We start from the raw sequence: 24,208 nt of genomic DNA on the forward strand, positions 1-24,208 counted from the left end.
GCTTACAACTCTGTATTCCTCACATCCCTCATTCTTTTATATTTCTGCATTACTTACATCCCTGCAACCCTTATATCTCTCCATCCTTTACATCCATGTATTCCACATACATCCCTGCACCCCTTACAACTCTGTATTCCTCACATCCCTGGTTTCTTTATATTCGTGCATTACTTACATTCCTGCAACACTTATATCTCTACACCCTTTACATCCATGTATCCCTATGTATTCCACATACATCCTTGCTTCCCATATATACCTCACCAGACATTGAAAAATCGTGCTGAATTTAGTTCCTTTTTTTGCCGCCAGAGGGCGCTGATTCGACGTCGAAATTTTAGTTCAAATTTTTCCCGCTAGAGGGCCAAAATTTCGGCAAGGTTTAGTTCCTTTTTTTGAAACCAGATGGCGCTGATTCGACGTCGAGATTTTAGTTCACATTTTTCCCGCTAGAGGGCTAAAATTTTGGCAAGCTTTAGTTCCTTTATTTGAAACCAGATGGCGCTGATTCGACGTCGAGATTTTAGTTCACATTTTTCCCGCTAGAGGGCTAAAATTTTGGCAAGCTTTAGTTCCTTTTTCTGAAACCAGATGGCGCTGATTCGACGTCGAAATTTTAGTTCAAATTTTTCCCGCTAGAGGGCCAAAATTTCGGCAATCTTTAGTTCCTAGGGGGCACAATGCAGTGCGTGTTACAGGGATGTAAGGGATGCAAGGAGATAAAGGCTAGAGAGATGTAAAGGATGTAAGGAGGTAAAGGATGCTGAGATGCAAGGGATGCAGAGATGTAAGGGATGCAAAGATGTAAGTGATGCAAGGATCTAAAGAATGCAAGGAAGTAAAGGATGCCAAGATGTAAGAAATGCAAAGATATTAGGGATGCAAGGATATAGACTTCAACCCTGCGAGGCCCGCAAATAAGGGTAAAATAATAAATAAAAGGATAAAATAATAGGGGTAATAAAATCAACACGTTCATCCTTCTAATCAGTTTATTCAATAAGCTAAGAAGGTAAATACTGCAAATTACATAAACGCAGAAAACATAATAAGGGTACATGTATGTTTAACAGATAAATCCGCACTCCTCGGCAAAAGGATAAAATAATTAATAACTGAAAGGGTTGGCCTTGGCCTATAAACAGGGATAAAATTATATAAATAACTGGGAAAAGTGAAAAACAACGGGTCGTTGGCCGAGGCCCAGAATATGGATACAATCATAAATGTTATTCCATTTCGATGATCTTATTTAATAAGCAAAGAAAATAAATATATAAATAAATTCCGGAAAGAAATTAGGGGACGATTATTATACTGGGTGCCCTCTCCATACGGACCTGATTTCATTCCGGGGTATTAGAGACCCCGTCGCGCAGAACGCCCTCTGGATACCGGCCTGGTATCATCTTGGGGTGTTAGGGACCCCGAAGTATCGGTGACGCACTCTGTATACCGACCTGACGTCATCTTGGGGTGTTAAGGACCCCGAAGCATCAGCAACACTCTTTGCATACCGACATGATGGCCTCTGGGGTGTTAGGGACCCCGAAGTATCGACGACGCTCTCTATATACCGACTTGACATCATCTTGGGGTGTTGAGGACCCCGATGCACCAGCGACCCTCTTTGCATACCGGCATAATGGCATCTGGGGTGTCAGGAACCCCGATGCGTCGGTAGGGCTCTATACAAACAGACATTATGGCATCCGGGGTGTTAAGGACCCCGAAGTATCGAGGACGCTCTCTGTATACCGGCTTGACATCATGTTGGGGTGTTGAGGACCCCGAAGCACCGGCGACGCTCTTTGCATATCGACATTGTGGTGTCCGGGGTGTTAAGGACCCCGAAGCACTAGCGACACTCTTTGCATACCGACATTATGGTAACCGGGGTGTTAGGGACCCCGAAGCACCGGCGGCCGTCTTTGCATACCGACATGATGGCATCTGGGGTGTCAAGGACCCCGATGCATCGGTAGTGTTCTCTGCAAACAGACCTAATGTCATATGGGGTGTCAAGGACCCCGATGCATCGGTAGTGTTCTCTGCAAACAGACCTAATGTCATATGGGGTGTTAAGGACCCCGAAGCACCGGTGACTCTCTCAGTGCCGTAACGAGGGTATGAAGCACCTGTGGGAAGTGTCTAACTTGCGCCAAATTTTATTAAATGCAATATTATAAATATTATTAACCTCATCATAATGAGTTGCCTGTATATACATTAATGTATTTGTCAAGGTGTCTGTATGAATAAATAATCTATAACGTAAATAAGAACAAATTTTTATTCACATTCAATGATGACAAAATAAAAGAAATACAAAACAGAGGTATATGTTAAAATAATATAATAAAAACATAAAACTGTTTAGCATTGGTAATTTTTCTCGTTATTTCATTTGCAAACACATCTATTTTATTGTCATAATTTAATGTTTTGGCAACATTTTTTTCAATTGATATTATAGACATGTTTGTTAATCACTCTTGTCCAACAGAAGAACGGAGGTACGATTTTTGCGCCAGAAACCCAGTTGCGCCCGTGGCGGGCACCTTTTTCGCCATGCTCTCGTTGCAGCACTGCATTAGATGCACACCAACTTGCCGAAACTCATTATCAGTCGAGCTGCGCGGAAAAATATTTACGTTCTTTCGTGAATTGCAGTATACATAAACATTAGAATTGACAAGCTAACAGCATCCTAATAGTGGACCGTTAATCGCTATGTCTCAATCCAAAGGTATATTAATGAAAGCATAATTAAGCATATTCCGTACGATTAATTTTACTTACAAGTCACTTGTTTTTAATACGACACATTGTGTACGTCAAATCCATGTGACGATCCGCCGAATCGGCACTTAAAGTATCTTATAAAAATAAACTAATGTAAGAAAGATAGTGAATGTGAATAATTGTATTCATTCCGAACAGGCCAATTTAAGAAAATATTAAAGTATTGACTTTTTCATTTTATGGATAAAGGGAACAAAAAAAATCGTGGACATCACTGCAATAAGAAGATCAACATTGGTGACAAGGGGAAAGAAATTGTCGAAAACATAAACGAAAACAGTTTGATTGTACAACAATTTCAAGCTTACTCAGCCGAATTAGTCGAGAGACACGATCGGTTTGAGAGGATTTTAAAAGTTGGTAGAGACATCACTATTGAAAGTAAAAGAATAATTTGTCTTTTACATACCATCGATAAAAAGAGCAAACAAGAAAGTATACTACATGAAGCTGAATTAAGACTGAAAAATGTGGCGCAAAATCTGTTCAGTATTATTGCCCTTGAATTAGAAGATCAAGATGCCTATCAGTATTTTAGAGCTTATCGTAGTGGTCTGGAAGAATACTTAGAAGCTGTTACATTTTATCAATATTTGCAGTGTGCTAGCATGGAAAATTGGTTAGAACTGGACAAAAATCTTACGTACACAATTACAGATAAATCCAAAGACAGAACTATACGTGCTTTAATCACTCCATATGAATTCATCTTAGCAGTTGCAGATTTAACTGGAGAGCTCATGCGTAAATGTATTAACAATTTGGCAACAGGGGACATAGCAAGTTGTTATCAAACATGTAATTTTGTAAGAAACATATATACAGGTTTCCTTGGTTGTACAAATGCATCCAATAAAGAAATGAACAGGAAACTTTGTACCCTCAAACAAAGCCTCCACAAAATGGAAAATGTTTGTTATACCATTAAAGTAAGAGGTTCCGAAATACCAAAACACATACTTGTGGACGTAGCTACTGAGGAATATGCGGAAAGCGACGAAGGATATCAGGCTTATTAATCATCTGTGAACGTATAAAAAATTAATATAAACAGTGAACTTAAAACTAGCTATAAATATCTAATAAGTAGTTTTGTTTACCTAACAAAATCCTTATGTTTTTTTGTTAAAATAAATGATTTGAATTTTTTGTACTTCAATATCATGAAAAGACCTTCGTAAAATATATTTTTAAATTCTTCTTTCTGTTACATAATTTTTTATAGGTCAATATAAAAATATTTATTATACATTAATATACATTTCGCCATATATAAGCTACAACTACATAAATAATTTAAAAATACCGAAAAATCTTAAAGTATTCAAATATTTATCTTCCTTAATCAATCGTTTTCGCTCCGATTATTATCGGAATATACTTCATCATCGTCAAAACTTTCTAAGTCGCTAGAAGGTTCATACTCAGATTCGTCAACAGATTCTTCTTCGGAAGAATCCTCGAAATCTGATAAAGTGTCTGAAAAGACTGTTGTCGGACTTCGTTTTCGACGCTGTTTAGAATATTCATTTCTAGTCTTTCTACTAGTATGTTTAAATTGCATTTTATGTTGAGGATTTTTACGATAACATCGCGATCCATAAGGGCATTCTTCTCTATTGTCAGGAATATTGTAATCTGCATCCTCAGGGTGACTGTATTCAGCCTTGTGTTGTGGATTTTTTCTATGATCATAAAATCTCTTTCTAGCAACTATAATAGTAAAAGGAAAAACAAAATTACCTGTAGCATTTTTCGCCATATTTGCATTTCTCCCTTCTGGGAGTATTTACTGTTGTAGTAGTAGTAGAAACATTTGATTCATCTGAAATGAATAAGATATTTTGACTGGACTTATTACAGATATTTCAATATTTCACTTATAAAAGGAAAACTTTAATTGATATTAAATATTTTGAATTATCTCACTTGTAGGAATATTTGTTTCTGCTTTACTTTCAGTTTGTAAGTTATTAACATCTTCCTCTTTTTTACAAGATTGATCTGTATTTTGAGGTTCAGATGTTAATTTATCACTTGAATCATACTCTTTACCTTTATCCTTAGAACTGTTGTGTAAAAATACAAAGAAAGTTGTGAAATAATCTATAATCATTTTATAATTACAGTAGTGCCCCGATAGTAAACGCCCTTTTGCGTCTATTATCGGGGTGTTACTGTGAATAATGAACTGGATATAAATACATAACCTTGCACCATAAACTTCCTCAGATTTCTCTTCTGTCGTACTTGTGATATCTTTAGGATTTGACAAATTATCATCTTTTGAATCAGTGTCATCAGGTTTTGCTTTATTTATATCATTATTGTTATTCTCAGTTATAATTTCATTTAATATATCACAGGGAGTTCCTAAATTATCTCCTTCTCCTGATTTTGAACAACACTTTTTACCAGACATGTTGTAATCTATAGCATCATTAACCTATAATTTGATCATTAAAAAATATTAAATTAAATTGCATTATCATTCAAGATATCAGTTTAGTACTTTTCGTTTCAATGTATCCATATTGTCAGGTACTAATAAAACTTTAAACCAACACTTGTCAGGTATCAAAGAACAAATATCTCCTGGTTTTATTGGAACAGTAATACCCAGTTTAAGAAGTTTCCACTGTGAAGATTCAACAGATTTCATGTAACATGGTGAAATCTGATGCTGGAAAATAGATCCTATAGAATACTACTCGTATATTACACCAGATCTGTATAAAATTTGTATTGTAAAATGTACGTTTGTCTCACCGGCGTTATTGTCATTTCATTATCAGATGTTACATATATTGTAACAGCGTGCTTGATAGCTCCATTATCGTCGCACTAAAATTAGAGTATTAAAAAATGTACACGTTTATTCAATATTCTCAAATCCTAACAACGTAAAAATCTGTCGATTGACGCAATAAGAATACACAACAAAACGTTCAGATGATGTGTCTTTAGCGCATGCGTGAAACCATATATTTCAAACCAAACAACTACTTTGTAAGCAAATTGCATTAATATTATACTTGTTACTTTTTTCTTTAATGCAATTCGATGTAGTAATGATATCTACTTACTCCAGGTACAACACTCCGGCCAATAATATTATTACCTATTTGTAGATCAATTTTTTGCACTAGGTCATTATCAACACGAAGTATTTGTAATTTTTTCATTATGATCATTCAACAAATTTTTCAGTTGATACAAAATTTTTTATAATGTAAAAAGGATATAAAACAATTTTGCTGCATTAGAAAATAAACAAACGAAAAAGGAAAAAACAAATTTAACACACATCATATATACCACACATACAAAAGTACATGTATTAAAACTTGATTGTCTGAAAATGTTGAAATATACTTATTAATCATGTTTCTGTATTAAATTCAAATTTTCTAATAATAACGACAATAACAAGAGGCGACACTCCCGGCGGCACCTTTGAAGTCATTGATTGGAAGTCATGTCTGGCACCAGGGCTGACCTCCGCTGTCGATCAAGAAGATGACAATTAAAGAGGTTACAGCCAGTTGGTTCTAGTTCCTGGACTTCGGGTACCAAAGCAACTTAAGTATCAGAAACATACGAGAGCAAAAGAGGTGAAGCACACCTCTTTCGCAGGCATGTCCTCCTGCTAGTAGAATGTCTCTTGACATTAGAAACACATGAAAGTGAAGGAGGGTGTGTACACCTCTTTTCGCATTATGTATTCCTAATATTCACGTTAGAAAAGAGCCCTCAAGAAGTGATCTAGGAAAATGAAGTCTCATACTAGAGGAATACATGAAAGAGCACACGTATTTTACAAAACTTAAAAGATCCATGAAAGTGATTGCAATAGATATGCATTGAATTTAGAATAATTACATAATATTACCTTATGTTAGAATAGGAAGAATTAGGATAATTCATATAAAGTTATTTAATATTTTGATAAAGAAAGAAACCAATACTTAAGGAGATAGCAACAAATTACTTAAGTGTATTTGAGTTTGGTTTAATTTTCATTTGTTAATGGTAATAATGTAATAAACATCAATATTTATCAATGTATTGATTTCTTTATCCTTTTTCAGAAGATTATACGCTAATAATAATATACAGTATAGAGACAATCTCGAGTGTTTGTCTTTATAATCTTCAAAGATTTTTATTGTTTTATACGTTCAGACGTTAATGAAACAGCGGATATTGTCAACAATCACAGATACTTTTTTTCTGTTGACCACACGTTAAATGGATTTTTGCGCAAAGTTGAGTCTCCGGGTCCGATGGAGAAAATTTATTTATTTACAAGATGAACGTAAACGCGTCACTGAAGAATACACATCACAAAAATGACTTCTTAATTTTAGCTTTATCCTCTCCTTTTCATGTGTAAATTATTACAAAAATGTATCGATCGATGTCGAAGTAAAAAACTATGTACTGCTTGAACAATAAAAGGACAGAATAAAGGAGAAATTGCAGAGTTACTTATAATTTCTCTTTAACAAAATAGAAGAAATTTCAGCGTGTTTACGTTTCAATAAAAAAATATTGCTGATACAGCAAACTTAATTACACATCATTGTAAAATAATCTGCTATATTTTTCCTTTCCATTTTGAATTCTTAATGCAATTATTCCGTCGAAATTAAAGTTATGTATTCAAGTTTTAATTAATTTATCTGTTAAATCTTTTTAACAGATTATTTTACAATGTAAATTTAACGAGGGTTAACAGTTTATATATTGTCTTTACGTTACATCGAAAAATGGTAACTATCGTTTTCATAAAACTAGACTTTCATTATTTCGTACAACATGGTTCAACGACATTTAAAATTTTCGATATGGTTTCGAAAGATATGCTTTAACATTGTATATGGAAATATATCGCTTTCGGCGTAACATACACGTTCATTTTATAATTTATATATCTACATTTTTAAAACATTCAACATTGTAGCTCAGATTGCATCCCGTCTCCCTTCTTATTGACTAACCGCGCTAAAACTTTTCTTTGGAAGCTTGCAATGATCTAGGAGAATAACGGAATCATATTAATTCGCTTAGATATTTAAATGGTAGTTGCTATAAAAATAGTATGTACGTATATCAATAATTTCAAATATCCACATTGTTCATTAATACTCATTTTGTAGGTAGAAATGATATTATCGTTTCATTAACGCAATCGTTCGTTGTAAAATATTCAAAGTGAACAATTATTGCCTGTGTTCTCAGAAACAGTTTCACATGTAGAACTAATAGATTTTAATAAAAACGAATGAAAGGTCTATTTTCTGCGTTCAACAGCTTTACTAAATTACTCTTCCCTAATTTCTATCGAGCCCCACTTTCCAGGGCGGCCCCGTTATAAGCCTTCCATTGTCGAATGAAATTTCTCTGGACTCTTGCCCGTTTTCTTTACGATTAAATGTTATTTAATTTTATCTAAAAAATATATTTCAATTTTTAATCCAGTACTGCCTTTATCCTTAGCTCGTAAATTTAATGCTTTGCCTATCTCACGCATTCCTGAATCGCCAAATTGCTACAAATTCTTCATCAAAATATAGTTTTCTTCAATTTTCCTTTATACAATCTTATTTTATTGAAAGACCATTGAGATAGTGCCGCTCGTTTACAGTAAAAGCGACACGAACTTCGAGATTATGGCGTTGGTTTTAAATATCACAAACAACAATCTTTGTATCTATCAGTTTGAACGAATAAAATCCACAAAGATAAATTTTAAACATTCTTCCTCTATCTATCCTTACAATACTCGTTTAAATCTTTCATGAAATTTATGATAAATTAAACTAACAAGGAAGCATAATCGTTTCTTAGGCTTGTACTCATTGAGCACCATAATCTTCAGCTCTCTGAGCATCATTTCATTCGCTGAAGATCGGACAGGAAAGATTATCATCTAGAATTTACAACACGTACAGGTAACGAGAATCAGTTAAACGGATGCACAGCATCTTGGAGAGGTTCTAACCGCTAAAAGTATTATTATTGTCGATATCACCGTTTCTGTCGCATCTTGGCGCTCGTAAAAGACTATTCCTAAGACTATTCTAAGCGCATTCTGACTTCTTCATCGCAGACTGACTTTCATTCTTAACGGCAACTTCGAGAACCTGAGGTCCTTTTATCTGGAGTCGCATTGTTCGAGTCTTTAGAGTGTAAAAGCAGTGTCTAAACGCGTTCCTGTGTTGGACAATTTGCTAAATAAATCATCAGGGTCTAAGGAGACTATAATACTGATATTTACAGGAAACAAGTGACTACAGATGTTTCGCTTCTTCTCTGAATCCTTTGACTACATGAATACTGGAACGAAATTTTCTTAGCCTTAAAACCTTAAATTTCCTTAGTGTTCTATTTTTCTGCGCTCTAAACGCGACACTGGAATGTACAGGTGATATCTGAACGCTATGGAAACCTTCCACAATGTTGCAGACTCATTACAGTTTGAATGATTTAATAACGATACGTTCTGTGACGTCAGAGATTTAATGATTCCTAGTGGAAGTATCATTCGAAAATATAGTAGCCTCGTGGAATATTCCAACTGAAATTCAGATCTCGAACCATGCCCAACGTTATCTACTTATCTAACTATTCTACACGAGTCGCGACACGAACACGACATGAACGAATCTTCACTATAATAGCAACGAAAAAAATGGCTACGAAGTCCAAAAGAACTCATCGGACTTTCTCAGAAAATATTCTTTCCATTAGTAATCTAATTATCTTGAATTTAATGGTTCATCTTTCTTTTTACCTTTTGCAATTTACTTATCCTTCCACTTAGAAGGTCTTTTGCGGAGACTACAAAGAGATGATTCTTCTTAATTTGTATGTCGGATCATAAACGGAAGAACGACGCTTAAAACTTGGCTTTCTGCCTTCGAAGATCATTAGGAATGATGGTTGTGATGAAGCAACCGACGGCGAGCGTGATGCAAAGGCCAATATTCGCCCAGAAATTACCCCAAGCGTTCAGGGCGCAACCGTAGAGGCTCGTGAAGGTGATACCAAACACTTGACAAACTGCGTTTAGTAAACCAGCGGACGTTCCTTCCGGTTCCGGGTATGTCAACTCCGCAGCGAATTCGAAGCCCACTGGTAAATAACCAGTCATGAAGAATCTAAACGAAGATTGAATTTAATATGTGAAAAATTGATTCACAAATTCCCTCAAGATAAAATTATAATGTATTGTACAAGGAAGTGACTACTGAATACAGCTGAATAAATGTTTCTAGATATATTTCCTAAAGGAATCTTTTAAACTTACCCCAACAGGCCAGCTGTTATGTAAGTGACGTATATTCGACCACTGTCTAGAGTGAACGTGAATATAATCATTCCAAGGAAAGAAAAAAGATATACTCCCAATGTTGTCTCCCTGTGAAAGTATAAAAAACATTCAATGATCTAATTTTGAGGATATAAAAGATTCCATAGTAAGATTCACTCACTTGAATTTGTGTGCTTTATCCAAAACAATACCACACACCACAGAGCCCAACATTCCAGCACAAATTATAGTTAAACCAATCCTTCCAGCATCTTTTTCATGATGCTGAAAATATCCCACATATTCATTAACAATCAATTGAATAAGGATGAATTAAGTTTTAAATTGAAAGAATCTAAGTGCTCACTGGGAAATGTTCAAGCACTATCTGATTGAGAAGAGTGCTAATGGCATAGAAAACTCCAATATTGATACCATAGCTGAACAACAGCAACAAGTAACCAACGTTAGTGACTAGCTTTTTAACAGATTCCAAGAAGGTTCCTGTAGATTCTGTTTCTCTCTGCACTGCCTGGGCTGGACTAGGAGGCATAGGTGGTTCAGCTTTGAAAACTGAAACAAAGTTCACGAATACACCAAGTAAATAAAAATTTGATTTTAAATGGATTAAGAGTGTACTTACATATAAGTATAAGGATTAAAATGGTCGTGGCAAAAATAGCCACAATGTAGAACATGATTTGCAAGCCACGTCCAATCACATTGTGATCGACGCTGTTTGGGACCAGCATCGGTGGAAACAGAAAGCCCATGGCTATTCCCAGCTGCAATTTAATTTGAATTTTTGTTAGTTCCATGAAAGAATCGTGAATGTTTTTCGGTCATAAATCTGTGTAAACATCGGGAATTCGCAATGGAATCAGTATCGTTTGGATAAGACGCTGAACGTTCATTATTATAATTTCAAGGAAGTAAGAGATCATTATTCTTTTCAGCTCATCACGGACGATTCCGGTGAGAGTTCCGCTATTGCGAAGCTTCAGAGAAGCGTGACAGGCTTCTATGGTGTTACGAGAACACCATCGTCGACAAGGTCAATCCAATCGTTCAATTTTGTAATTTTCAGCATTGCACTTTAAGTATCGTATGCACACTTTTATCGCCTACGTTTTATTAATGATAGCTCCGGTTGCGACAGAATAATGTTCCCTATTTATTTGTAATATCACGATTTATTTTCTTCGCAGTGGCACTGTCTCCCAAGAGGGGACCATCCGAGTGCAAAGGGTTAAAATTACATTGGGGCTCTCTCCATGGTCCGTTATCCAAGGGTGAACCGAAAAACGCATTTAGAGACAAATTTTTGGGATAAAAACCTTAACGACACGGAAGTAAGAATCGTGATACAATTTTAAGAGACGGAAAGATCTGATAAATTCTCGAATGTTCAAACGATCCAATTAGGAAGAAAAAATAACAGAACTAAAGAGGGATGCATTGTGTAATGGAAACGAAAGTAAACAAAAGAAAAGAGTTAAATTTAGAAACAATTGATTTAACAATTGATCGTAGAGAAACGTATGCCGGTTAGGGATTCGAGAAAAAGGGGTTGAATTATATATATTTATAAATAATCTATTTCCTTTGCTTGTTAGAATCTTGCTTGCTTTAAAACAATCGTTTTAAAGCACCTTGAATTATTCAATGAACAAGGGGTGTATCGCGACGGTTCACTATTGAAATACACTCGTTTAATTTGCTGGATAGGGACCCGGGTCCCCTGTTGGTATCCTGAAATGAATCGTGGGTGCTCGGTTCGACTATGTTTCCCACCTAATCACGGCTTAATTCACCAACGACCCTGTCCATCGAATTAGAATTCTACCGGTGTACCAGACAGGTAGTGTACACTCGAGATCCATTACGAGACTGAAATTTGTTAACCTATCATCGCTACGGAAGACGAGTTAACTCGTTCTTCGAGTGAATGACACTCGCTTAACTATTGAACAGCCGGAGTTTGATTCAATTGAGGCCCAAACTTACAAAACAAATTCAAGGATATTAACTCAAAGTTAAATGTATAATTTTTAAACGAAAGAATTTTATATATTGAAAGCATAATTTGTAGAAAATGGCAATAATATAGGGTACAATATTACAATATTAGGGCTCTCTCCATGGTCCGCCATCTGAGGGTTAAGCTAACAATGCATTTACAGACAAATTTTTTTGGCAAAAGCTTTAATTAGGAAAGAAATATACGGTGAAATTCTGACTGACCTGATTCCCGAAAACACCGATGCTGCATGCACTGCTCACTTGATCCGGACCAAACCAAACAGCAGCCAAACGTGCTGGAACTGATAGGATGAAGGTTTGACTTAACGCGACCACAAATTGCCCGACGAAAGTCATCCAAAAATAATTTGGATTAACGCTGCACACTTTGATCCAGGATCCAAGTACTGTACCAGTTGCTCCTGCTATTGCAGTAAACCTTAGACCCTGAAATCGATAAGTACAAATTTGCGTTCAGTAGAAGTAAACAAATTATTGAGTAATTGAATGAGATAAATGCATTTATTTTTGCTGGATTAACTTATCAACAACCTTCGAGGACGAAAAATATGATCTGAATGTCTCAGGATAAAACAGATTAGATTAAAAGACAATCTGGTCCCATCTGTTTACCCTTAGATTAAATCAGCTACCAACGCATAATTAATTACACCGATTTCTCTAGACGCTTCGCTTCGCTGAATCAAATTCGAGAAAAGTATAGAGAGAAAAATATATCTACAATTGTTCTCTTCTTATCGATTGATAATTTCACGACAACAGTTTATTGTACTTACGAATCTGTCGAGCAGATAGCTAGCTGGGAAGATGAAAGGAATGTACGTGATCATGTATATCATACTGGTCATGTCCACTGAGAAACTGGACACGCTGTAATACGCCATTATGATATTTGCTATGATACTGTACTGGATCCAATGCATAGCGTTGCTGGAACTGTACAGTACGAAGATTATTAGGATCAGCCATCGTCGCTTGTAAACCTTCGTCTCGAGGACCTGAAATAAAATAATTGTAAAATTAGTTAATTTCAATTTTAAATTCTCCGATATATGAGTTTTCTCAAATTCAAATTTTCTGCTACCTAAATCAGTTCAATTCTGAATTATTTCTAAATTAAAATTCCACTAAAATCATTTTTGATCTTTGAAGAAATTTTGAACCTAGCCCTGTTTGAAAATTCAGATTGCGCACACAAAAGTCGGTTTATTTCTAATTAATTTATTGATATATTCGAGGGATAATATGTACAGAGGAATTAAATGATAAATTCACAGGCAAGACTTCATCCACCGGCAAGTTTTAGTCACCTGATTCGGTTGAACGCCACTTTCTATGGCCTTTGCGTAGTCAGCCGTGCTTTTCACCATTTTCGTGTCTTGTCCTTGATCCATAATTTATAAGAAAAGCTCAGCGAACGCTGAAGCGATTGACTCGAATTAATTATTTAATACTTTCAATGCTAACCCCACCGACTACCACTTCAAACCCTTTCGCAATATTCTCTTCGGTTGTTCTTCGTTTCTTTTGATCCCCTGAAAAAGGTCAAAGAACAGGGAGATACTTCGATTAGACGCTGCTGTGTTGATATCGATCCAGGATAAATCTTAATGAGGTAGCTTCGGTTTTGAGTACCAATTAGTGGCGAGCTTTCCTCTTGGAGCTTCGTTACTTGGACAACCAATTACCAGCTTAATGAGTGGAAAAAAAGAGTACCCGGTCGAGTGTTTCGGACAAGTTGCAGCTTTTTTTAGCAATGCTTCTCTAGTTGGTGAATAGATAATCAAAAAAGAGGAAGACCAGATTGAGCCTTATTTGTTAATTTCATTTTTTAATCAAAAGCCCTTGATATCTTCTTGGATTTGAATTACGTGTAAATTGAAGCGTACAACTTTTAATAATTTGTATATAAAAAAGTAATTTAACGAATCCCTGGAGCTTGCAGAAACCATCTTCTGACGGTAATGAAATTTTTGAGTTTTTACTATTACAGGAGACAGAATTTCCATCGAATAAATAGAGATGAAAGAGGTTTCGCGTTGCTGTTTATTATTGTAGAAAGCAGTACGCCTTTGATAAAGTCATTAAAATTCCAGGTATTTGAAAAGAAAATGAAAAAGCACGTTACAATAATACGGCTCATTTAATTTCGCGAGCGGTATTCAAAGAGATCATTAGAAATAACATCTTTATAGGTGAATAATCACTGAATTATTTATAAGTATCGCGATTGTATCTCCGGTAGGCGTACGAATAAGTTTTTCTCTACGTGTTTGGAAAAATGTATCAGCACGTTCGCGAAACGATTATATAATCATCGATTATTGATCACCGAAGAATCATGGATAATTGAAAATCGTGCATTTGTGAAAATCAAACCGTAAAATCCTCTCGATATTCAACTGTCACCGACAGATACTTTTCATTTTGTTGAGCCTTCTGTCATCAAAGTATTCGAAAGGCTTTAAAGACAATCGTCGGTTTTGACGTCTCATCAATCGTTTTATTGTTCTAACCAGGTTGCTTTGACTTCGCTAATTGCTTATCATGATATCAATCAAACGCGGAATTAAAATTGGCGCTCTCTCCATGGTCCGCCATCCGAGGGTTAACATATAATCGCCCCTTGAATAAAATATTTAAACTATTAATTGAGTTAAAATTGTTTAATAAGGGTTCATTTCAATTTATTTTAAAATTAAAAGCGCGAATAATAAAGTTGGTAGAAATTAATACAAAACAATGTAAAGCAAGTGGTAATAGAAGTTAGATAATTACTGCGTGTTCTAGTTTCAAAATTTTAACAATAGCTTCAGTGGTCAGATAAAGTCTGTAGTTTTAATAAACATATTACAATAGTTTGATGGAAAGATGAAAGGTAACCCGGAAATAAGGGCGAGGTTCTACGAATGGAAGATGTAACATGATAGAATATTATATTACTCGGGGAGGATTGCTATGAATACCACAGAAGCGTTGCTTGGTCGATATTTCTAAGTCAAAAGAAAAATATGTATGAGAGGTAAATTGAGAAAAATAATTTTATAAATGTTAAAGTATTAAAAATACTTTGGGTCAATTAAAATTGGTATCATCTGTAATAGAAATTCAATAAAATTGTACTTGAAGTGAATAATAACCCTGGTAAGGTAAAATATGCATTTGGACCATCTTGTTAAAAATATACAAGAAGAAGCACGTTTAAGAAGACCAAATAAGCAATTAGTTGCTCAGACTAATTAACTAATATTATTGAAGCTGCATAAGTGGAAAAAATAATAAATAAGATAAATATACGTCAGTTTTTTGCCTCGGTTTCAATACTTTGATAATTTAATTGGCTCAAAAGGTATGCGTCAGACAACTGCGTACAAAGATTAAAAACCTATAAACGTCGGAAGCTTTTAAGCTCGAAACGCCGCGCTGCGACGCGCTGCGCACCGACTAATAAACAAGGAAATACTTTACAGAAAATCGATGGAAGGTCGATGGCGCGGATCCGACGCGAGTTTCATCTGGAATTCGATGTTTTAAGGTCAAAGATTACGGTGTATCCGACGCGGACATCGAAACACCAAATTCTTCCTCCTTCGTCAACAACATCGAACTTATTCATCTTTAATTATTAATTCGATAAATTCGAGTAAATAATTCAAATAAAAATTAATCCATACAGATATGAATGCAAATTTAAAAAATTAAAAACATTCCAATCAGTTGAATAAATATTGAATGAAATTAATCACGTTTGATGATAATTAAACGTATAATATAATTTTGAGAACAAGTTACAGATAGCGACATTTTGTTTTTTTTTAAATAAAAAATGAAGTAAGTTGTTATTTTTAAAAGAGTTATCGAGATTCAATGAAAATATTCGACGCTTGTTTTGTTGATCTTTACGCTATGAGACAACTAAAGGTTGTTCGTATAACGTAATCGATGTTTTGTAAGCTAATCGTGATAAGAATATGAGGGCAATACGATTCGAATGTGTCCAATCTATCGCTCAATTATTTCGCGTTAATTGGTGATTTTCAGACTTACCTAAAATGGGTCAGATCTCTCAGAAATTTTGGATTCGTAGTTTTGTAATTTTGCAATTTTGGAATTCTAGAGTCGTGGTAATTTGGAATTTTTAGATAATGAAACTTTGAAATTTTAGAGTGGCGAGGGGGCCAGGTCCATTCTGGACTTTACCTACTTACGCCAATGGCTGTTGGTACAAAGTGTGTTCGGACTACTATCACTCTTATTAATTAATTTGATAAAAAATGGAACATCCCCACGATTAATAATTCAATAACACCCATAGGTTATCAAGTCATTAATTTTACTTAATTTGAAAAGATAACTTAATTTTTGGAACATTTTAATCAAAGTCTTATTGAGGAATCACCCATTTAGCGTTTCAATTATGCATATAGATTGTCAATCTGAAACGATAACTCAATTTGCCAATCACTTTGACCAAAGTTTCACTCCAGATCCTATTTTCCTCCACTTAACGATTCGGTAACATACATAGGCTATCGATCAATTAATTACCCCTAATTTCAGAAGGTAACTTCATTTTCAAACCACTTTACCTAAAATCTCACTCTTGAGCCTCGCGATCCTTCTCGATCGCATCGATCACCTTCTACCCCAAGAGAAAAGCTCGTCCAAAAGCAGAGAGGAAGATACTATTAAGAAAATTGACTTACCTGAAGGAGACGAACGACGATCACGTCGATTGGTAAATCGATAAACGAGAGACACGGGTCTCTCGATCGCGAAGCAGATCCTGCCTTCACCGTGTCGCATAAAGTGACGTTATCGTTCACTAACCCCTGAAGATCGGTGATTCGCGCGATAGAAACTCGGCGATCAAAATTGTTTAGCCGAGTCCACGTGGCTTTCGTGACTACGCTCTGTTCACCTAACTTGAACTCTCCAAACTGTTCCGTTACGTTCAGCTGACGCGAGTTATCAAATTTTCACCCCCCAAAAAAATCGATACCTTCTTAACGAACGATCGTGAAAATGAAAGATAATCACCTTCGAATGATTTTACGTAGAATACAAAAAATGGTAAAAACGTGGTATGAGCAAAAACAAAGTTGTATCGATCAAGGATTTCGGGTCTCTCTTTGAGGTCCGTCGGATGATGGGATGTAGGATGAAGGATAAGTTCGATAAATTCAAACGCGTATAAAATTCTCTGTCATGGCTGGCTCGACAGCCGGTGTTACATTCGCGTCCACGGACCGCTGGACATTAACTAAATCCGATGGATTCGACGCGGCTCCTCCACCACCTACGTCCTTCGTCTGATATCACGAACTGGCGCTCTCGCGCATAGCCCCGGCCTCTCCACTGCTTCTGCGCGAGATTCACAATGTTTCGAATACCTCCATCGAGATAGCGAGGCGATAATGACACACCGTCTTTTTACTATTGTTCCCAGAACTATTCTTTTTTTTTTTTCCTTTTCTTTTCTTTCCGCCCGAATGTCGATTTTCGAATCGCGCGATTCAGTTTTTGGGAACTTGAACTTCGTGACTTGAGTCTGCGATGGGGTCGTAAAAGCTTGTCTGTCCCAGTGACATGAATATGCGCGAAAAGTGTCAAACAGCATGTATTTCTTGTTTTTTTTAATCATGATAATATTTGGTTTTGATGATTTTGATTAATTGTAATCATTTTCGTTAATTGGGTCTGTTGAAATGATACGGCAACACTTTTCGATATAAGAATAAGAGACGTATAGATATGTACACACAGGTGAATTCAGACCCAGATTAAGATTTCTGAAGCCGAGAACTATCATACTTTTGAAGGTCCTTTGATCGATAATTGCAATTTAGTCTTAAAAAAACCATAACAGGGCCTAGGGCTATAACATCCTTAGACCTCCGCTTAATCCAACAGTGACTGAGTTGTAATATCATTTGAAAATTAATATTAATTTGACGTATCTTTACGCTATTCGTAACGCTAATCAAATTCATTTGAAACAGTGCCATTCGTTGATAAGGTATTAACATTGACTTCCGTTTAATGATTAATTCATGATTAATGTGTCATCGGCAGATAAGAAATGAACATATTCTCAGAAATTGATTATGGAACGGATAAGGAGAGTTAGCTTGTCGTAAAAACGGGACTGCTCTTAATCAGCTGTTTTCTCCATGTAATCCAGTTCCATAGATGTAGCTGAAATTCATCGATTCGATGTAATCGATAATCTAATTAATCGTCACAGGATAATGGACTGTGACGTTTTTAATTGACAAGATATAACCGTGACATTGAAACACGTGCTGGGAATAGTAACGTTAACTGTGAAAACAGGGAAAAGTTCACGTTGCACGATAATGGTAGCTGAATGATGACGATACTACGCGACCTGTTGCAAGGCTATCGCTAATGTAATGGAACTTTTCACGGGCGAATCGTGTGGAATAATACGATCATTGACTATTTAAACAGAGGCATCATCGATGACCAATCTAAAAATAGGGGGAGAATTTGTCATGTCTCGTTGTAGATCCCTAAATTCAGAATTTACCATTTTCATCGAGTGCAAATTATTTCAGGCAATATGTCCTCTGAGATTACTATTAACAGATTGTCAGATGTAACATGGAAGTGTTAACGCGAAAAAAAAAACAGTGTTCCAAATATCAAATGTATAAATTAATTCTGTATCTTTCCTTTATCGTTAACTGAAAAATGTCACGATAACTCAAAATAATAGAGAAATGTTTATCGTTAGTACATTTTCCCTCCACTATTCAAATTTAAAATAGTAATTAGAAAGGCGTATTGGTAAATGTATCGAAATGGTACCAATAATCACAGTAAAAAATATCAAATAGAAAACTTGCTCCGACGAATGTCATAAAAATTCTACTTCGATTCGTTAAAAATTACTCATTCACCTAGTGAAAAAAATGCAGCAAAACACTATTAATCGTGTTGATAGAAGTCCATAAAGACAATACGTATCTTTTTTGTTTCAAAGAGAACGATCAGGATTAAAACTAACATAAGATCGTATTAAATCGCGCAAATAAGATGTCACGACCGATAGAGATGAGTTTCCCCTCTTTAACATCAGCTTATCGGGAACTTTTTATCAGCCGCTGAATTTGTTAATGAAAAATAAAGTGCAACAAGTGTTGGTCGAAAGGTATACAGCGCGTGGTAATTGCAAGAAACGTGCTTGCATCGTGATACTATGCTCTGAGCAAACAGGATCTTCCGAGAATATCGTGGCTGAAATCCTCGCTAATCCAATTTTACTGACTATAGACGCGTCGTATCAGACACTGTACAATCGTTTTAATTGCTGTTGTTTCACGGTAAATATAATGAAAACTTGCTATTGGGTGCACGTTAGGTAGCCAGAAATATTTAATTAAAACGCTGACAACCGCGGTGTGCAGATAAAGACAGAGCCGCTCCTATCACCGAGCAAACGGGCACTTGCCCTGGGCGCCAGGTACAAATTTCAAAATTTTACAATAAATGATAAGTATAAAATATCTGTTGTGTTATAGCGCGTAGTACAGGATACTGTAATAACGATTAGTAACGATATGATCATTTAATCTTTTCAGTTTACCACTTTGCATCGTTAGCATGGCATTGATAGTTTGTCGTGGGAGTCGTTATTGAACAATATCGTAAACTGTTTTGTTAAAATTCTGACTGTAAAGCTCTGATAGAGCCCCCAGATTCCTATGCGGAGTCTCTTCCACCTACATTGTCATTCTTCATGGGGATATTCATGGAAAAAGAGGAGAACTGGATGAGCATACTTATAAAACATTGGTTTCCATAAATATAGATAAGCCTAAAACAACCGTCTACAAAGAATTTTCCACGAAATTTCATTTATTTATAAACCTCTCCATCAGAACAAGGGTCCACTTCTTATCATCACTTCAATGAAATCTTGATTTCATTCGAGGATTAAAACAAAATTATATCATCGATACAATAAGAAATCAAAAAGGAATCATTCTCGTCGATTCCGAATATACTAGAAACCTAATAAATTATACGATACGAAATAAACAGAAATATCGACATAAATCAACCAATTTCGTCCAAAAAGAAAAACACAATCGGATGTTATTCAAATGTCCACAACTGGAATTTATTCTTTGTTTTTTTATTTAACCAGAACAGAAGCAATATTCCAATATTGTCGCAAGGTGTTTAAACAATTATTGTTGGAGTTCGATTGGGCCTCGCTAACCGCGAAACCAAACAGGCCGAAGTGGCATGAGATAAGGTGCTTTACTGGCGAAACATTTAATAGTGATCAAGCATTATCTACATTACCTTGCGAGATGTTAAGTTATGCAACGTTTTGTCATAGACATGTACGAGTAATCCTGCGTACAAACATATCCCATAAATATTAATCGCGTGAAACCATTCAATGAATGATTTCCATAGAAGCTGCATAATTTATCTAACGCGTCTTCCTTTGCTTAACGAGTCATTGAATTTCGAATGGCCTTCCTTATCCGTGGTATACATTGTGCGTTATTCTATGTGTTAATGTCAAACGTCAAATAGAAAATTTTAATAAGATTCCCAGGGGCGAAGTGAGACTAAAAGTTTCAGGAGGAAATTAATCGCACAGGTGGTCCTAATTTTAATTAATTACACTCCAAATCCAGATGACTAGTCCGTCTCAGATTTATCGCGATAACTCTTTTACTGAGATATCTATAAAACCCTTCGAGAGGGCGAGTTTGGTCCCAGGGTGGCGAACATCCATGGGTGCCCTAAATCTAATTTTCAAAATCGCGTAATAAAGAATGTACCACCTTAGAGCTGGAAAATTTTCTAATTTTCCAATCTCCCAATTGAAAAATTGGGAGAATTTCGCACAGGGAGACGGACACTTAAAAATCTACCCTGCCGGTACTACAGGAAAATTAAATTGCAAAAGTTTCTTCAAAGATACACATAGCTGGTGATGTGATAAAACTAACAAATAATCAAGAATACATTCCCGCTGTTACAGAAAGACTTATCTAATCATAGGCGGACGTAATAAATAGGAAGGAAAAGAATTCATACCTCAGCTAGTACCCGACGAGACTGTTGATTAGGGGTTAGAAGAATATTCGCATCTTCTCGTCGATTTAAGATTGGATTCATGATTTATCAGATTATCAGAATGATGGTTGATCGAGGAATCCTTCGATTCTTCCTACGTCTCTCTCGGTTCACCTTTCGCGGACAACTTCTTTTCGTCAAACCCGGACGAAGCTCGAGACTCGAATAACCGAGGAAGTTAATTGCAACCGCTCGATCGATTCCGTCGGAGCTTGTGGACAGATTCATCGGGTCCCACGTGTCCCAGTGCCGTTGCGAAACACGTTATTCTCTAATCAACCGATCGAAGCTACAAGATCCATAGGTTATTGTTAAGACAGGCAGGTTAGCGAAGAGACACACCCGAACTGGTATATTAATTTCGCTAAACGAAAGTGCGATTGTACACAGTATCTGTAAACGAGCACGCGCAACCCAACTGATAGCAGCTTAAGATTATTTGATTAGCGCGGTGAACTGTGACGGAATATCGGGCCGATGACGAATTTTCCTGCATCCGAGCTATTATCTGTCGATGCGCTTTTCACTTTTTTTTTAATAACCTCAACTATTTGCGATGGTAAATAACATAGATAGCGGAAAATATACGAGTGGAGTGTATGTACAGTAGGCTCTCGTTATAGTGCTGCAGACGAGGCTGAAGGGATGGAAATTTTTCAAGCTTCCAAATTTTCAGTTGGACAGGGAAAAACAGAAAAATGAATCATTTTCGTGAACTATGCCATGTGGCAATATAACGAGAGTCTATTATATAGAATAGAATGTAAAAGTTGGAATCTGATAGAATAAAGTTTTTTGTACGACTAATGGTTTCTTTTTCTTTTATATGAAAAATTAGGAGTCCTAACGAAGAACCAAGGGATGAAGACAGGTGGTAATTCGCACGTGATAAAATATATCAGATAAGTTTTTAAAATTTATTTTCCTAAGAAAATTCTTTCCTTTTCTAATATTTCTTTTTAACAATGCAAGGGCATTGTATCATAATACTTCAAAGAGATTTAAAAAGATTTAAAAGGATAAATTTTTTACAAAAAGATGCTGTCGAATACGCAAAAGCAGATTTTCTGATTCCAGGAATGGAATGCGAAGCTTTATCTCTGGCACAATCGGAACTAGACCAATGATATCGGTGAACCGGCTCTGCTTAATCGTGAATTGATTGAAATCTGTGAAGGCCGTCTACGTGTTGAACGTACAATAGATGCAATTTGTCTAAGTAATGTCTTGTAATCTGTTTGAATGTGTGTCCAAAAGTGGTCGTTTTCTACTGTCGGTTTTTGGTCGGTGATTACCGACTGTGTTAGTCGAACGCGCCTTAAGAGTAGGCAACCGAGTGAACGCGGCGAACTTGTATCTGCCAGTCGCAGGTGCAAGGAGAACCAAGAATTATCTTTAACGATAAAATCGCAAGGATTCTTTTTACTACCATTTAGATGTATAAATTAATTCTCTGCCTTTTCTTTTTGTTAATTTAAGATTTATTTTCAGTAATCGTGTTTTCGCGCCACTTTTCAAATACACAATAATGCGGGAAAATATTGAAATTTGAAATAATTATTAAAAAGACACAATATTAAAGGTATTAATTAATTTGAACACCTGATATTAATTATATACGTATGCAAACGTTCCAGGTAGATAAAATGTTGGCGCAAAGTATCAGATAAAAGTTAGATAACGAACGCTGCAGTTTTTTCATTCTCTCTGTCGTTTTCTCAGGTGACGTTTCTCATCACGACTCTTATGTTAATTGATTCGCTTCGAAATGAAACCACGATTCTGTATATTATATCAATCTTTTACAAATGAAATCTAATTAAAACACTTTCTCTGTAGACGAATCGTATTCCTCAAGGAAGATAAAATAAGAACTTGTACTCGAATCTTCTTTAACTCTAATTCTTTTCTCAGAAAGAGAAAAATTGATTTACTTAGAATAAGTAACTTGAAGTACAGAAAATTCTGATTTAATTCTCTGTGATTTTCCGAGGAAAGAGTAGATAAGAAATTGCTCCTTTTATTGATCTAGAATTTAAATTACTTAACCCTTAACACGGCGGACCATGGAGAGAGTCTCAATTTTATATTAATATCCTTGTATATGCTTTGAAAGTTTAGCTCTCGAATGAAACGCAAGGAAATATCTTTCAACTGCACGATTTTCTATCTCCTTCTCAATTTAAAAGCAGATATTTTCATCACGGAATAAACTCCATTCAAAAATATGACTGGCGATGTCATTCGATTGATCCGCCTCGAGTGAGATACGATCCTCTTTTCAGAAAAGAACCCAGAACGTAAGTCAAATTTGTAATTGTAATGCAAAGTATATTTACTCGTCCGCCGCGTCAAAAAGAAACGAAGCAACGTGATTTTACACGACACGTAATAAACACGTTAGTATGGTACGAGAGGATGTCGAGAAGGTGCACGGCTGTGTCTACGAGAACCTTAGCTTTGCTTCAGTTCAATCTTATCGTGCGGTCCGCTTACATCTCACCGGTGGGTACCACCAGTTACCGATTTAATAACGGTACAAATGATTTTTGATCGCGAAAAGTGTGCGATTGCGCGACATCACACGGCGGGATCGAAAATTCGCCTGTTCTCCGGGGATCAAATTGTTCCGGATGTTTCGCATCATGGATAATTTGGAAAGGTCAAAAATTGATAAATCACCATATTGTTACGTGAAACAATAAAAGAAACGATTACCGTTATGCTGCTAAACAAGTGGAAGCAAATTTTAAGTATCGAGCAGTTAAGATTCGTTTAACGATCATGGATTCGTTGCTGAAATACAAAAATTAAAAAAGAACAGTGCAATAATTTTCGGAACAATTGCAATGGGAAGGAAGATTAATAAGATGATAATTAAATAACCGAGGTTCATGAATGTTCCAAAAATAG

The 24,208-nt window shown here is 35.8% G+C and overlaps 3 protein-coding genes across 11 annotated transcripts; 1 reads left to right on the forward strand and 2 right to left on the reverse strand.

The window, feature by feature from the left end:
* The first annotated feature begins 2,595 nt into the window (after nt 1-2,595).
* On the forward strand, nt 2,596-3,976 carry Trax (Translin associated factor X). Its single transcript, XM_034321566.2, has 2 exons — nt 2,596-2,752; nt 2,998-3,976. Exons 1-2 carry the CDS (start codon nt 2,737-2,739, stop codon nt 3,825-3,827), a joined length of 846 nt encoding a protein of 281 aa, XP_034177457.2. The 5' UTR covers nt 2,596-2,736; the 3' UTR covers nt 3,828-3,976.
* A 36-nt stretch (nt 3,977-4,012) lies between these two features.
* On the reverse strand, nt 4,013-6,289 carry LOC117602943 (uncharacterized). 7 transcript variants are annotated; one of them, XM_076691259.1, is made up of 7 exons: nt 6,263-6,289; nt 5,578-5,652; nt 5,321-5,491; nt 5,019-5,254; nt 4,738-4,877; nt 4,552-4,633; nt 4,013-4,493 (listed from the first exon to the last, which is right to left on the reverse strand). In XM_076691259.1, the coding sequence occupies exons 1-7, from the start codon at nt 6,272-6,274 to the stop codon at nt 4,154-4,156; spliced, it is 1,056 nt and encodes a 351-aa protein (XP_076547374.1). In that variant the 5' UTR covers nt 6,275-6,289; the 3' UTR covers nt 4,013-4,153. The 7 variants fall into 7 exon arrangements, with proteins under 7 accessions (XP_076547374.1, XP_034177442.2, XP_076547373.1 ...); XM_034321551.2 differs by lacking the exon at nt 6,263-6,289 and adding an exon at nt 5,895-6,053; XM_076691258.1 differs by lacking the exon at nt 6,263-6,289 and adding an exon at nt 5,895-6,052 and having other exon boundaries at nt 5,321-5,485.
* Nucleotides 6,290-6,830: 541 nt separating this feature from the next.
* On the reverse strand, nt 6,831-23,711 carry LOC117602941 (choline/ethanolamine transporter flvcr2a). Of its 3 annotated transcripts, XR_004581091.2 has the most exons (10): nt 16,876-19,226; nt 13,480-13,704; nt 12,946-13,167; nt 12,371-12,595; nt 10,770-10,911; nt 10,494-10,699; nt 10,308-10,411; nt 10,124-10,234; nt 9,608-9,974; nt 6,831-7,846 (listed from the first exon to the last, which is right to left on the reverse strand). XR_004581091.2 is itself a non-coding variant. In XM_034321548.2 (9 exons), exons 2-9 carry the CDS (start codon nt 13,561-13,563, stop codon nt 9,713-9,715), a joined length of 1,356 nt encoding a protein of 451 aa, XP_034177439.1. In that variant the 5' UTR covers nt 13,564-13,704; nt 16,876-19,226; the 3' UTR covers nt 6,839-9,712. The 3 variants fall into 3 exon arrangements, 2 of the variants coding, with proteins under 2 accessions (XP_034177440.1, XP_034177439.1); XM_034321548.2 differs by having other exon boundaries at nt 6,839-9,974; XM_034321549.2 differs by lacking the exons at nt 13,480-13,704; nt 16,876-19,226 and adding an exon at nt 21,257-23,711 and having other exon boundaries at nt 6,837-9,974.
* Nucleotides 23,712-24,208: the final 497 nt, after the last annotated feature.

Source organism: Osmia lignaria, chromosome 12 (assembly GCF_051020975.1).
Source record: "Osmia lignaria lignaria isolate PbOS001 chromosome 12, iyOsmLign1, whole genome shotgun sequence".
Lineage (NCBI taxonomy): Eukaryota > Metazoa > Arthropoda > Insecta > Hymenoptera > Megachilidae > Osmia > Osmia lignaria.

Excerpts from the sequence above, each read along its gene's own strand:
- LOC117602943 (XM_034321551.2), bottom strand. The coding sequence starts at position 6,002 with ATGATCATAATGAAAAAATTACAAATACTTCGTGTTGATAATGACCTA. Across the intron at positions 4,634-4,737 it reads AGAAACAAATATTCCTACAA|ATGAATCAAATGTTTCTACT; the intron begins GTGAGATAATTC and ends TATTCATTTCAG. Across the intron at positions 4,494-4,551 it reads TATGGCGAAAAATGCTACAG|AAAAAATCCACAACACAAGG; the intron begins GTAATTTTGTTT and ends TTATGATCATAG.
- LOC117602941 (XM_034321548.2), bottom strand. The coding sequence starts at position 13,563 with ATGGATCAAGGACAAGACACGAAAATGGTGAAAAGCACGGCTGACTAC. Across the intron at positions 13,168-13,479 it reads GTGGCGTTCAACCGAATCAG|GTCCTCGAGACGAAGGTTTA; the intron begins GTGACTAAAACT and ends ATTTTATTTCAG. Across the intron at positions 10,235-10,307 it reads GATAAAGCACACAAATTCAA|GGAGACAACATTGGGAGTAT; the intron begins GTGAGTGAATCT and ends ATACTTTCACAG.